The sequence below is a fragment of the Columba livia genome, chromosome 2, assembly GCF_036013475.1.
Source record: "Columba livia isolate bColLiv1 breed racing homer chromosome 2, bColLiv1.pat.W.v2, whole genome shotgun sequence".
NCBI classification, from domain to species: domain Eukaryota; kingdom Metazoa; phylum Chordata; class Aves; order Columbiformes; family Columbidae; genus Columba; species Columba livia.
The window spans coordinates 163,257,281-163,270,057 of record NC_088603.1 but is presented as its reverse complement, the minus strand read 5'-3'; the positions used below and the strand labels follow the sequence as shown (position 1 = coordinate 163,270,057).

The 12,777-nt window shown below is 59.3% G+C and overlaps 1 protein-coding gene across 40 annotated transcripts in view; it reads right to left on the bottom strand.

Annotated features, from left to right (window-relative positions):
- SCRIB (scribble planar cell polarity protein) overlaps positions 1–12,777 on the bottom strand; it is a 133,547-nt gene that overhangs the window by 64,039 nt on the left and 56,731 nt on the right. For all 40 annotated transcript variants that reach the window (XM_065054809.1, XM_065054810.1, XM_065054811.1 and 37 more), the window contains exon 17: positions 1,774–1,863. In XM_065054809.1, the coding sequence (XP_064910881.1) occupies positions 1,774–1,863 (90 nt within the window). The remainder of the gene's footprint in view (positions 1–1,773; positions 1,864–12,777) is intronic.

Genomic DNA, 12,777 nt, shown 5'->3' with positions numbered 1-12,777 from the left:
TGCTGTGCACTGACATCCAGCCCCATCCTGCTGTGCACTGACATCCAGCCCAGTTCTGCTGTGCACTGACATCCAGCCCCATCCTGCTGTGCACTGACATCCAGCCCAGTTCTGCTGTGCACTGACATCCAGCCCCATCCTGCTGTGCACTGACATCCAGCCCAGTTCTGCTGTGCACTGACATCCAGCCCAGTTCTGCTGTGCACTGACATCCAGCCCCATCCTGCTGTGCACTGACATCCAGCCCAGTTCTGCTGTGCACTGACATCCAGCCCCATCCTGCTGTGCACTGACATCCAGCCCAGTTCTGCTGTGCACTGACATCCAGCCCAGTTCTGCTGTGCACTGACATCCAGCCCAGTTCTGCTGCGCACAGACATCCAGCCCAGTTCTGCTGCGCACTGACATCCAGCCCAGTTCTGCTGTGCACTGACATCCAGCCCAGTTCTGCTGTGCACTGACATCCAGCCCAGTTCTGCTGTGCACTGACATCCAGCCCAGTTCTGCTGTGCACAGACATCCAGCCCCATCCTGCTGTGCACTGACATCCAGCCCAGTTCTGCTGTGCACAGACATCCAGCCCAGTTCTGCTGTGCACTGACATCCAGCCCAGTTCTGCTGTGCACAGACATCCAGCCCAGTTCTGCTGCGCACTGACATCCAGCCCAGTTCTGCTGTGCACTGACATCCAGCCCCATCCTGCTGTGCACTGACATCCAGCCCAGTTCTGCTGTGCACTGACATCCAGCCCAGTTCTGCTGTGCACTGACATCCAGCCCAGTTCTGCTGTGCACTGACATCCAGCCCAGTTCTGCTGTGCACAGACATCCAGCCCAGTTCTGCTGTGCACAGACATCCAGCCCAGTTCTGCTGTGCACAGACATCCAGCCCAGTTCTGCTGTGCACAGACATCCAGCCCAGTTCTGCTGTGCACTGACATCCAGCCCAGTTCTGCTGTGCACAGACATCCAGCCCAGTTCTGCTGTGCACAGACATCCAGCCCAGTTCTGCTGTGCACTGACATCCAGCCCAGTTCTGCTGTGCACAGACATCCAGCCCAGTTCTGCTGTGCACAGACATCCAGCCCAGTTCTGCTGTGCACAGACATCCAGCCCAGTTCTGCTGTGCACTGACATCCAGCCCAGTTCTGCTGTGCACTGACATCCAGCCCAGTTCTGCTGTGCACAGACATCCAGCCCAGTTCTGCTGTGCACAGACATCCAGCCCAGTTCTGCTGTGCACAGACATCCAGCCCAGTTCTGCTGTGCACTGACATCCAGCCCAGTTCTGCTGTGCACTGACATCCAGCCCAGTTCTGCTGTGCACAGACATCCAGCCCAGTTCTGCTGTGCACTGACATCCAGCCCAGTTCTGCTGTGCACTGACATCCAGCCCAGTTCTGCTGTGCACTGACATCCAGCCCCATCCTGCTGTGCACAGACATCCAGCCCAGTTCTGCTGTGCACTGACATCCAGCCCAGTTCTGCTGTGCACAGACATCCAGCCCAGTTCTGCTGTGCACTGACATCCAGCCCAGTTCTGCTGTGCACTGACATCCAGCCCAGTTCTGCTGTGCACAGACATCCAGCCCCATCCTGCTGTGCACTGACATCCAGCCCAGTTCTGCTGTGCACAGACATCCAGCCCAGTTCTGCTGTGCACTGACACCCAGCCCCATCCTGCTGTGCACTGACATCCAGCCCAGTTCTGCTGTGCACTGACATCCAGCCCGGCAGGCGGGCGCTTCACCGGTGACACGGCGCAGGGTCTTACCTCGTCGTCACCCTTATAGGGGGTGGAGCCCTTGCCCCCCGCGATGCTGATGCCCAGACCCCCCGTCTGCCGCACGATGGTCAGAGTCAGCTGGAAGCAAAGGGACACAGGTTACGGGTCAGCACAGGCAGGAACAACCAGAACACCCTGGAGAGCGAGGGACGGCTGCTCCCAGAGTGAGCACCGGCGCCTAAGCTCTATCTGCACGAATCTGTCCACACACTGGTGTAGCTGCTCTGCCTGTGCCTCACAGGGACCAAGTCACAAATCCTTTTTCACAGTGGGGTCCTGAGCTGTACCTCCAGACCCAGGGTCAGTTTGCCTGTAATGAACACGTGGGAAGGAGACGCCCACCACAAAGCAAACTGAGCAGCGGTGGCATGGAACTGGACAAGGAACCGGGGGCAGTGTGGACACCGCAGCCCAGCTCCAGCGCGCGGCTCCCTGCCGGCGTCACCCCACACAACCGCGGGGACACACCGGGTCACCGCTGCGCACCGGGCAGTCACAAGCACGGAACCTCTCCCCGAACAGCCTGGACCGACAGCTGGCTCTGCTCTGCCGGTGGAAACCAACGTGGGAGTCCAGAAAAGCCGCCCGCCTTGTGCGGCCGCTCAACCCAGACGGCGCTTCTCTGCCTTGTCTACACACCAAACTATGTGCTCTACAGCAGCAAAACTTCTGGTCAGACCCATCCAAAACTGCTTGTATGCAGGAGACCAGCACAAACCGATGACGTTGCGCCGGTCCCGAGGAGGAGGAGGGGAGCGGGCGGTAGGATCCGCGGAAAGGACGGGACAGGTGGGACACTCGGGGATCTGTCGGGGCCAAGCAGCGAGGAGCTGGCGAGGTGAGCGGCAGAAAGGCCACAGAGCCTGCGAGGACCAGCCGTGCTGCTCCCGGGCTGACCCGGGGCACGAGGCCCAGCGCCGAGCGGCTGCTGCAGAGGCTGCGGCTCCGAGCACAGCACCGCGCACCCGGCGCAGCGCGGGAGCAGGACACGGCCTCCCTGAGCACCCCCCAACCTGCCCACCCCACAGACACACAGACACGCAGACAGACACACAGACACGCAGACATGCAGACACACAGACACACAGACACACAGACAGACACACAGACACGCAGACACGCAGACACACGCAGACACGCAGACACACAGACACACAGACACACAGACACGCAGACACGCAGACACGGAGACACGGAGACACACAGACACGGAGACACACAGACACACAGACACGGAGACACGCAGACACACAGACACGCAGACACACAGACACACAGACACGGAGACACACAGACACGGAGACATGCAGACACGGAGACACGCAGACACGCAGACACACAGACACACAGACACGGAGACACGGAGACACGGAGACACGGAGACACGCAGACACACAGACACGGAGACACGGAGACACGGAGACACGGAGACACGCAGACACACACAGACACACGCAGACACACAGACACACAGACACACAGACACACAGACACACAGACACACAGACACACAGACACACACGCAGACACGCAGACACGCAGACACACAGACACACAGACACGCAGACACGCAGACACGCAGACACGCAGACACGCAGACACACAGACACACAGACAGACACGCAGACACGCAGACACGCAGACACGCAGACACGCAGACACACAGACACACAGACACACAGACAGACACGCAGACACGCAGACACGCAGACACGCAGACACGCAGACACGGAGACACGGAGACACGGAGACACGCAGACACGCAGACACGCAGACACGCAGACACACAGACACGCAGACACACAGACACGCAGACACGCAGACACGCAGACACGCAGACACACAGACACGCAGACACACAGACACGCAGACACGCAGACACGCAGACACACAGACACACAGACACACAGACACACAGACACACAGACACGCAGACACACAGACACGCAGACACACAGACACGCAGACACACAGACACGCAGACACACAGACACACAGACACGCCTCTCCCCCCAGCCGCACAGCCAACAGCCCCCGGGGCTGCTCGTCCTGCAGCGTTTGAACACAAATAAACCCAAAGCACGGCCCGGGCAGCAGAGCTCAAGTGAAGCTCCTCTCCAGCTCCTCTGGTGTCCAGACTGGAAAAGCTGCCGGGATCCTCTCAGGGAAATAGCCCCCGGCTCCAGGCACCGCGAGCACGTCACCCAGGGACGGGAACGGCCCCCGCTGAGCGACAGGGACTGTGCGGGCGACACAGCAACGTGGGGCTGTGAGACGGACACTGCAGGGCCAGACCAACGCTCGAACACGTCCGTCACGACCTAACCACACACACCACGGTATTTCTTACACCTCCCTGGATTTCAGTAACGCTCGCAAGATTTCTATCCATATTCAACACAAAAACTCCTGAGACGATGGAAAACTGGGTGTCCAGCCACAGCCTAGGGAGTATCCTAACAACAGGATGCAGGTGTTGCAGGCAGCGCAGCAGCGGCTTGGCTCGGTGCCTGCATCGGTCGGGCAGCATTGCTACTCTGGACAATGAACAAGGATCATAGGACGTCTCTGGTTAAAGAAAGTCACTTTCAGTGGCACAGGAAGCTGATTGTGTGAACCAACTGAAAAACAAACAGCAAAACCCTTGGATTTCGGGAATTCATAGAAACCCACCTGCAACACAGCGAAATTTGCCAGAAAAGTTACTGGACTGAGGGTTGAGAACCTTATGTCTACCAACATAAATTGAAAGCCAAACGCCAAGGAGGAACCAGAGCTAATGAAACCGAAGTACACCGCCAGAGCGACAGCAAATGGCCTCGAATTGGACAGAAATACGTCCAAGCTGAAGGATTTCAGGCTCCCAAAGCAAGCGGGTTCTCCCACAGAAGCAGTGCGGTGGGAAACGGAACCGGTGGGGGCAGCGGGGGATGCGACGTCAACACGAACCTCAGAGAGAACCGGCTCCAGCAGCCCACCATCGCCTTTCAGCTCCACGTTCAACATTCACCCCGCAGCCAGGACGCTGCTTCTCGCACCAAACCAGCGGGTGTTTGTCCCCGGGAGCACGGCAGAGCTGCCCCGCCGGACACCGTGTCCGCGCCGACGCGGGAGCTGCGGCCGCAGGGACGGCACGGCCGCCCGCCGGCGACTCGGGGGCGCTGCTGCCCTTGTCTCTCCCCAACCCGGGATCTGTCACCCAGCGAGACCCATCGGACACCGCACCTGATCTTGTCACCCGCTGAGACCCATCGGACACCACACCTGATCCTGTCACCCAGAGAGACCCATCGGACACCACACCTGATCCTGTCACCCAGCGAGACCCATCGGACACCACACCTGATCCTGTCACCCAGCGAGACCCATTGGACACCACACCTGATCCTGTCACCCAGCGAGACCCACCGGACACCACACCTGATCCTGTCACCCAGAGAGACCCATTGGACACCGCACCTGATCCTGTCACCCGCTGAGACCCATCGGACACCGCACCTGATCCTGTCACCCAGCGAGACCCATTGGACACCACACCTGATCCTGTCACCCAGAGAGACCCATCGGACACCACACCTGATCCTGTCACCCAGAGAGACCCATCGGACACCGCACCTGATCCTGTCACCCAGAGAGACCCATCGGACACCACACCTGATCCTGTCACCCAGAGAGACCCATCGGACACCACACCTGATCCTGTCACCCAGAGAGACCCATCGGACACCACACCTGATCCTGTCACCCAGAGAGACCCATCGGACACCACACCTGATCCTGTCACCCAGCGAGACCCACCGGACACCACACCTGATCCTGTCACCCAGCGAGACCCACCGGACACCACAGCTGATCCTGTCACCCAGAGAGACCCATCGGACACCACACCTGATCCTGTCACCCAGAGAGACCCATCGGACACCACACCTGATCCTGTCACCCAGAGAGACCCACCGGACACCACAGCTGATCCTGTCACCCGCTGAGACCCATCGGACACCACACCTGATCCTGTCACCCAGTGAGACCCATCGGACACCACACCTGATCCTGTCACCAGAGAGACCCATCGGACACCACACCTGATCCTGTCACCCAGCGAGACCCATCGGACACCACACCTGATCCTGTCACCCAGCGAGGCCCATCGGACACCACACCTGATCCTGTCACCAGAGAGACCCATCGGACACCACAGCTGATCCTGTCACCCAGCGAGGCCCATCGGACACCACACCTGATCTTGTCACCCAGCGAGACCCATCGGACACCACACCTGATCCTGTCACCCAGAGAGACCCACCGGACACCACACCTGATCCTGTCACCCAGCGAGGCCCATCGGACACCACACCTGATCCTGTCACCCGCTGAGACCCATCGGACACCACAGCTGATCCTGTCACCAGAGAGACCCATCGGACACCACACCTGATCCTGTCACCCAGCGAGACCCACCGGACACCGCACCTGATCCTGTCACCCAGCGAGACCCACCGGACACTGCACCTGATCCTGTCACCCAGCGAGACCCACCGGACACCGCAGCCGCCCTGCGACACCCGCTCCTGCACACCTGCCCGGCGGTGCCGGCCGTGCCGCCGCGGGAAGGACGAAGCCTCGGCAGGCGGGCAGCGCATCAGCCCCTCCCGGTTTTCCAGGGTGCGTGTGCCCTCCACAGCAACGCGCTGCCGGGCAAGGAGAAGAGCGGGAGAGCGGAAAGAGCCGCCAGTGCAGGCTGGAGCTGTCATCTCCTCCAGCTCCCACCAGAGACCGGGAAACCCCTGCCCGTCCACGGCACCGGTACGAGCCACGGGAGCAGCTACACCTCCCCCATCCCACCTGTGCACCCCAACAGCGACCAATTCCATCTCAACCTACTTTTCATGCGTTTTCAACATAGCCATCTTTTAACAGATCCACTCGATCCTGCGAGGCTTTCCGCCTGCAGTGAGCAGGCGTGCATGCCGTCCTGCAGAAAGCCGAAGCGCCGCACGCGCGGGCAGGCCCGCTGCCCGGCATCGGCCAGGGACGGCCGAGCGCTGCCCCACAGAGCCCAGGCCGCACCTGGCGCGTCCCGCGGCGGCCGGCGCGGGGCTCCTGCGGCTCGCTGCCCGCGCACAGCGGCCACCGCGGCTGCGAACGCGACGTCCACAGCGTTCAGCAACCACAGTGCGAACGGCTGCTCGTCCCAGGCTGCTGCATCACCACGGGGTCCGCCAGACATACCCACGGAGCGGGGTTCAGGGGCTTCGCTGCCGGGGCAACAACTTCCGCGGCACACGCGCCCTTTGATAACCTGCTGTACATCCGGAGCCTGATTAGTGTCTAATCCCTGCATTTACATCACTTGGAACTTCGGATGAGAATGGATTGTCAACAATGACGAAGACATGCAAACACAATAGATAGGTCTGATTTGTATCTGGACAGAGCACGATGACGTACACGCACCGCATGGAGGTGATGGATCACACTCCACCAGCAGCTGAAGAACCCAGCTAACGCCAATGTAGAAGCCAAAAGGACTGGATAACTCATACCCAAGAGTCCTGCCGGCCGCCTGAGATCGCTGATGTGCTTACAGAGCGCTTCTGAAACTCTGGAACCCTGACACCCTGAAGTGGCGCCTACATGGTGCCGTCAGGCCACGAGACCCCCGGACGACGCCTGCAGCTGTCCGCCGGTCCTTCACCAGCTCCAGGACGTCCCTCCCCGGGCACGCGAGCAGCCCCCAGTTCTACAAACCCCGACTTCGTTCTTTGACAGGACTCTGAGCTCGGCGGATGAAGTGAAGATTCAATAAGCAGACTTCTGTCAAACGTGAAACCTGTTATCGTGAGGCACTGTTACTGACACCGCGTGACGCTGGTCTCAGGTGTATTTTACGTTACACAAGACAGAACCAGCAGAGGTCCGGGACCGGTCCAGGGAAGGACCAAGCAGCCAGGCTGTCGAGAGCTGCATCGGCCCTGATCTGCCGCAAATCACGGACAGGAAAAACGTGAATATGGCCATGTGAGGGGGGCTAGGAGCCTCAAATACGGGGGGATGGGCATCTTTCGATCTGTTCGTGCCATTAATAACTGCACAGGAAATGATTATTCCATGTTTGTAACAACAAAGGAATTAGGAATACTCAATCAAATCTCAGCAGCAGGCATAAAAAAATGCTTTTTAATATAAAGCCCAATTAAATAACATAATTTTTACCAGCAAATACTGTGGAACTAAAATGCATAAATGGGACTGGAGAACTCGGCCAGTTTGATGGGCAGCAGCTCCGCCGTGTCTCGCTCCGGGTACAACCACCACCAGCGACAGCGCCAGGGAACGGCAGGAGCTGTGCCGGGGGCAGTGGACACGGGGAAAAGGTTCTTCCCCAGAGGTGCTGGACACTGAACAGGCTCCCAGGGAGGGGTCACGGCCCAACCCGACAGTGTTCAACAAGAGACTGGACACCGTCCTCAGACACACGGGGTGACCTGTGGGGTGTCCTGGGCAGGGACAGGAGCTGCAACCGATGGTCCTGTGGGTCCTGCCAGCTCAGGACACTGTGGTTCTATTAAACAGTCCAGAAATCCTGAAGTACAGACTGGAAGGACCTGGGGAAACACCAGTGACAGGAGCAGCACACACTATGGTGCTGCTGATCCCCAAGGAAAGACCCTCACGCCCAGCAGAGCCGTCGCACGACACGGTGTCCAGCGCCGGGCCTCGTCCAGAACTCCCAACCAAAGCGGGTCCCGCGGGAGGCGCAACCGGAGGGACACGGAGCCGAGAGCCCGCGGCGCTGACTCACCAGGACGGATTAGAAGAGCTAAATCTGTCCAGCTTCAGGCTGGAAATACCCGTGACCAAAGGGGAGGTGGGACATTGCTGCGCGAGGTGCTGGGAGCTAAATTAAAAACCAACAGCCCAAAAAGGAACGCGAAGGGAAGCGCCAGCCCTGGCAGAGCAGCGGCCTGCTGGGTACGAGCTGAACATTTCTGGCTCTATGTTGTTTCTTCCTCCGCTCAGATGTGTTTCAGCTCCAAGGGAAGGGATTCACAGTATCACAGTATCACAGTATGTTTGGGACGGGAAGGGACCTCAAAAGCTCATCCAGTGCAATCCCCCCATGGAGCAGGAACGCCCAGGTGAGGTCGCACAGGAGCATGTCCAGGCGGGTTTTGAATGTCTCCAGAGAAGGAGACTCCACAACCCCCTGGGCAGCCTGGGCCAGGCTCTGCCACCCTCACTGAGAAGAAGTTTCTTCTCAAATTTAAGCAGAACCTCTTGTGTTCCAGCTTGATCCCATTACCGCTTGTCCTATCGTTGTTTGCCACCGAGAAGAGCCTGGCTCCATCCTCATGGCACTCACCCTTTATATATTTATAAACATTAATGAGGTCCCCCCTTAGTCTCCTCTTCTCCAAACCAAAGAGCCCCAGCTCCCTCAGCCTTTCCTCACACGGGAGATGCTCCACTCCCTTAATCATCTTGGTTGCCCTACGCTGGACTCTCTCCAGCAGTTCCCTGTCCTTCTGGAACTGAGGGGCCACAGCTGGACACAATATTCCAGGTGTGGTCTCCCCAGGGCAGAGCAGAGGGGCAGGAGAACCTCTCTGACCTACTGACCACCCCTTCTAACCCACCCCAGGTACCATTGGCTTCCTGGCCACAAGGGCCCAGTGCTGGCTCATGGTCACCCTGCTGTCCCCAGGACCCCCAGGTCCCTTTCCCCTACGCTGCTCTCTAATATGTAATTTCCCAACCTATACTGGAACCTGGGGTTGTTCCTGCCCAGGTGCAGGACTCTACACTTGCTCTTGTCAAATTTCATCAGGTTATTCCCCGCCCAACTCTCCAGCCTGTCCAGGTCTCTGATGGCAGCACAGCCTTCTGGCGTGTCGGCCACCCCTCCCAGCTTGGTGTCATCAGCAAACTTGCCGATAGTGCACTCTATTCCCTCGTCCAAATCGTTAATGAATATATTGCGGATTCCCGCGCGGCGGAGGTGGCGGGCGCAGACCCGAGGAGCCAGCGCCTCGCTGCCCGCGCGCCGAGCGGCTCTCCAGCCACCGCAGCGGAACCGGGAGCCGCGCGGGCAGCTTGCAGGCGCAGGGACTGCACCCCCAGCTCTCCCAGCCTCCCTCCCCAGGGCTGTTCCAGCTCGGATCATTCCTGTGGCTCCAGCAGTCCCCGTCCATCCTGCGCTGAGGGCCCCGGAGCTGCACGCTCAGACGTCTGCACGTGTGTATGTGTGTCTATATGGAGAGGTGATTTCATCTCGATGTAAGGCAACACTTCTACAGCGAGAACCATCAGTCGCTGGAACAGCCTCCCCGGGGACGCGGCCGAGTCCCCATCGCCGGAGCGTCTCACGGGGTGACTGGCCAGCTCTTCTCGCCCAGGCTCCTTCCCCACAGCCGCTCGCACCAGATGATCTCTGCAGGTCCCTTCCGACCCGCGCTGTTCTCTGCTTAGTTCTCCCATTACCAATTCCAGAGCAGGGGTTTAAGCAGCGCGTCCCCTCATCCTGACGGGCACCCAGGTTTGCCACAGGCACGGACCCCAAAAGGGTCAAACCACGGAACGCAGCAGGACACGGTCCCAACGCAAACAAACACCTTCAAGGCCCAGACAAAGAGACACAAGACGAGTAATGGACAAAGCTACGGGCGCTGAACCGCTCCCCGAGCTGGGAGCAGGACCAACCCCAGCCGCGGGACAGGAGTCACACCCAAGCACGTTCTGTGTCTCTTTCTCTTCGGCAGTAAAGAACTCTTATTCCTATCCTTACTGATTTTGTGCGGTAAATCGTGGGCGTAGTCATTCATTTTGCATCATTCTGACTATGAAAGTTCACTTAGAAAATCCTCTCGGCCCAATCATTTCTTACAGTTCTGAAGGTCTATTCTAGCCCATCATGCAATACACAATCAAAAGACCAAACCGACCGAAGAACGTAGAGTTGTCGCTCAAATGCGTCCGGCAGGCTGGCCGCACACCGAGAGCTGCGCCCGCTCCGCAGCCCAGCGGGACGGTGCCCGAGGTGGCGACGAGGTCAGCGGAGAACGCCGGCACCAGAACGTACGGAGACGTGCTCGAGTGCATCGGCAGCCGCAGGACAAGCCCGCGAGGCACCGCGATGCTGAGCGCAAGGAGGAAAGCCAGGGCCGTGAACAGAAACTACCACAGCTGAAGGGACAGAGACACCGGAATTTAGTGAATCTGAATAAACTCTGTAACGTCACCCACAGTCCACAAACCTGAACTCAAGCAGAAAGGCAGCGAGAGGTGGAATGGAAATCTGTCTTCCAAAAGAACACGAGAAGGATTTGGTTCCTCAGCCTGTCAAACGGAGGCTGGAAGGAGATGAGACTGATGTCCATGAAAACACACCCAGGACAAGCAGACAAGGGGCAGACAGCGGGAAAGCATTTTTCAGGATGTCATGAAAACAGTGAACCAGCGAACATCAGTTCAGCTTGAAAGTAAGTGTTGTAATCATTGAGGAAGGAGAAATCTGGGTGAGCTTTCGGGTTCTCCCAGCAGGAGGAACGCGAGGGTGCACACACGGAGTAACGGCAGGAAACAATCCATGTGTCACAAGAGGGGTGACTGACGAAACACGGCGCTGGTGCTAGTGATGGCAGGACGCCGACTGCAGGATTTCTTCCAAACAACCCGGTATCTTCGGTGTCAATGCAGCTGGCTGTTCCTCAGCTGAGCACAGCACCTTATTTGGCTCAAGCGTATCTCCAGAAACAGCAATCGATCGCAGCCTTGCCGCGTTTCAGCTCCCGGATCCGAGCTGGGCAGTGTCCCCCATCACAAGGTAGCTCATGGCAGCGGTGTCACCGCATGAAGGGGACAGCTCGTGGCAGCGGTGTCACCGCATGAAGGGGACGGCTTGTGGCAGGGACAAGGCGTCCCGAATGCCCCAGCTCAGCCCATTTCCCCTGGGGAGGGACAAGGTGTCCTGGACACCCCAGCTCAGCCCGTTTCCCCTGGGAGGGACAAGGCGTCCCGAATGCCCCAGCTCAGCCCGTTTCCCCTGGGGGGGACATTCCCCAGCCAGCCTGTGCGCTGCAGAATCGCCACCGGGGAGGCAAAGCCTGCGGAGCGGCCGGGTCAGCACCGGCCGTGCCAGCGCCGGGCCCTCCCGAGCGTGTCTGCGGGTGCTCGGGGGGGCACACACAGCACCGCAGGCACAAAGCACCGGTCAGCTCCACAGAATCTGGAACCCTCTTTCCGCTGTTACCTTCAAGATGCACGGCAGCTCTTTGTGAACTGCTTCTCCAAAACTCATCTGAGAACAGACTTCAGGTGCAAGCTCATGCCTTCAAACAGCAGCTCAGTACGACTCTCTTCTCATCCCAAATCCTCCCTACAGCCCAGATACAGCCAGTTCTGCAGCACAGATGGAGACTGAGACAAAACACAGGGAGCAGAGTCAGCAGCGGAATGCAGACCCGCTGTCAGCCGCCGTGTGCTGGAGCATCCTCCCTGGGCGCGGCAGAGCCCCCGCAGCTCCGGCTGCAGCGGCTGCAGACGCCCGGGCGCAGCGGGACGGGGACCTGCGGCTCCAGCTCCGCTCTGCACCATCGCTCTTCGACGCAGGGTTACGGTCTAGGCTCAAAGAACGTGCCGTCGGTGGCTCCTTCTTCTCTCTAAGAGCCGTATACATTCACACCAGGAGCGTGGCAGCAGCGTTCGGACCGGGAGCTGTGCTGCGCCGGGGCACCGGCTCGCCCCTCGGCAACCGTCTGGCTCGGTTTGGTCAGCGCGCTGGCTTAGCTGCAATGGGCTGTTCTCGAGGACGTGAAACCATCGCTGGAAACAGCAGGTAGCTGCTATTTCTGGGATCGGTCACTTCCCAAGTCGTCTTTAAGGCCCTGGATATTTCTCCCGTTTCCCTCCACCTGTCCCCGGAGCGGCAGGTGCTGCTCGCAGCCCACGTGCTGGGGAAGATGACAGGGACGTCCCTGTCCGCAGGGGGTGTCC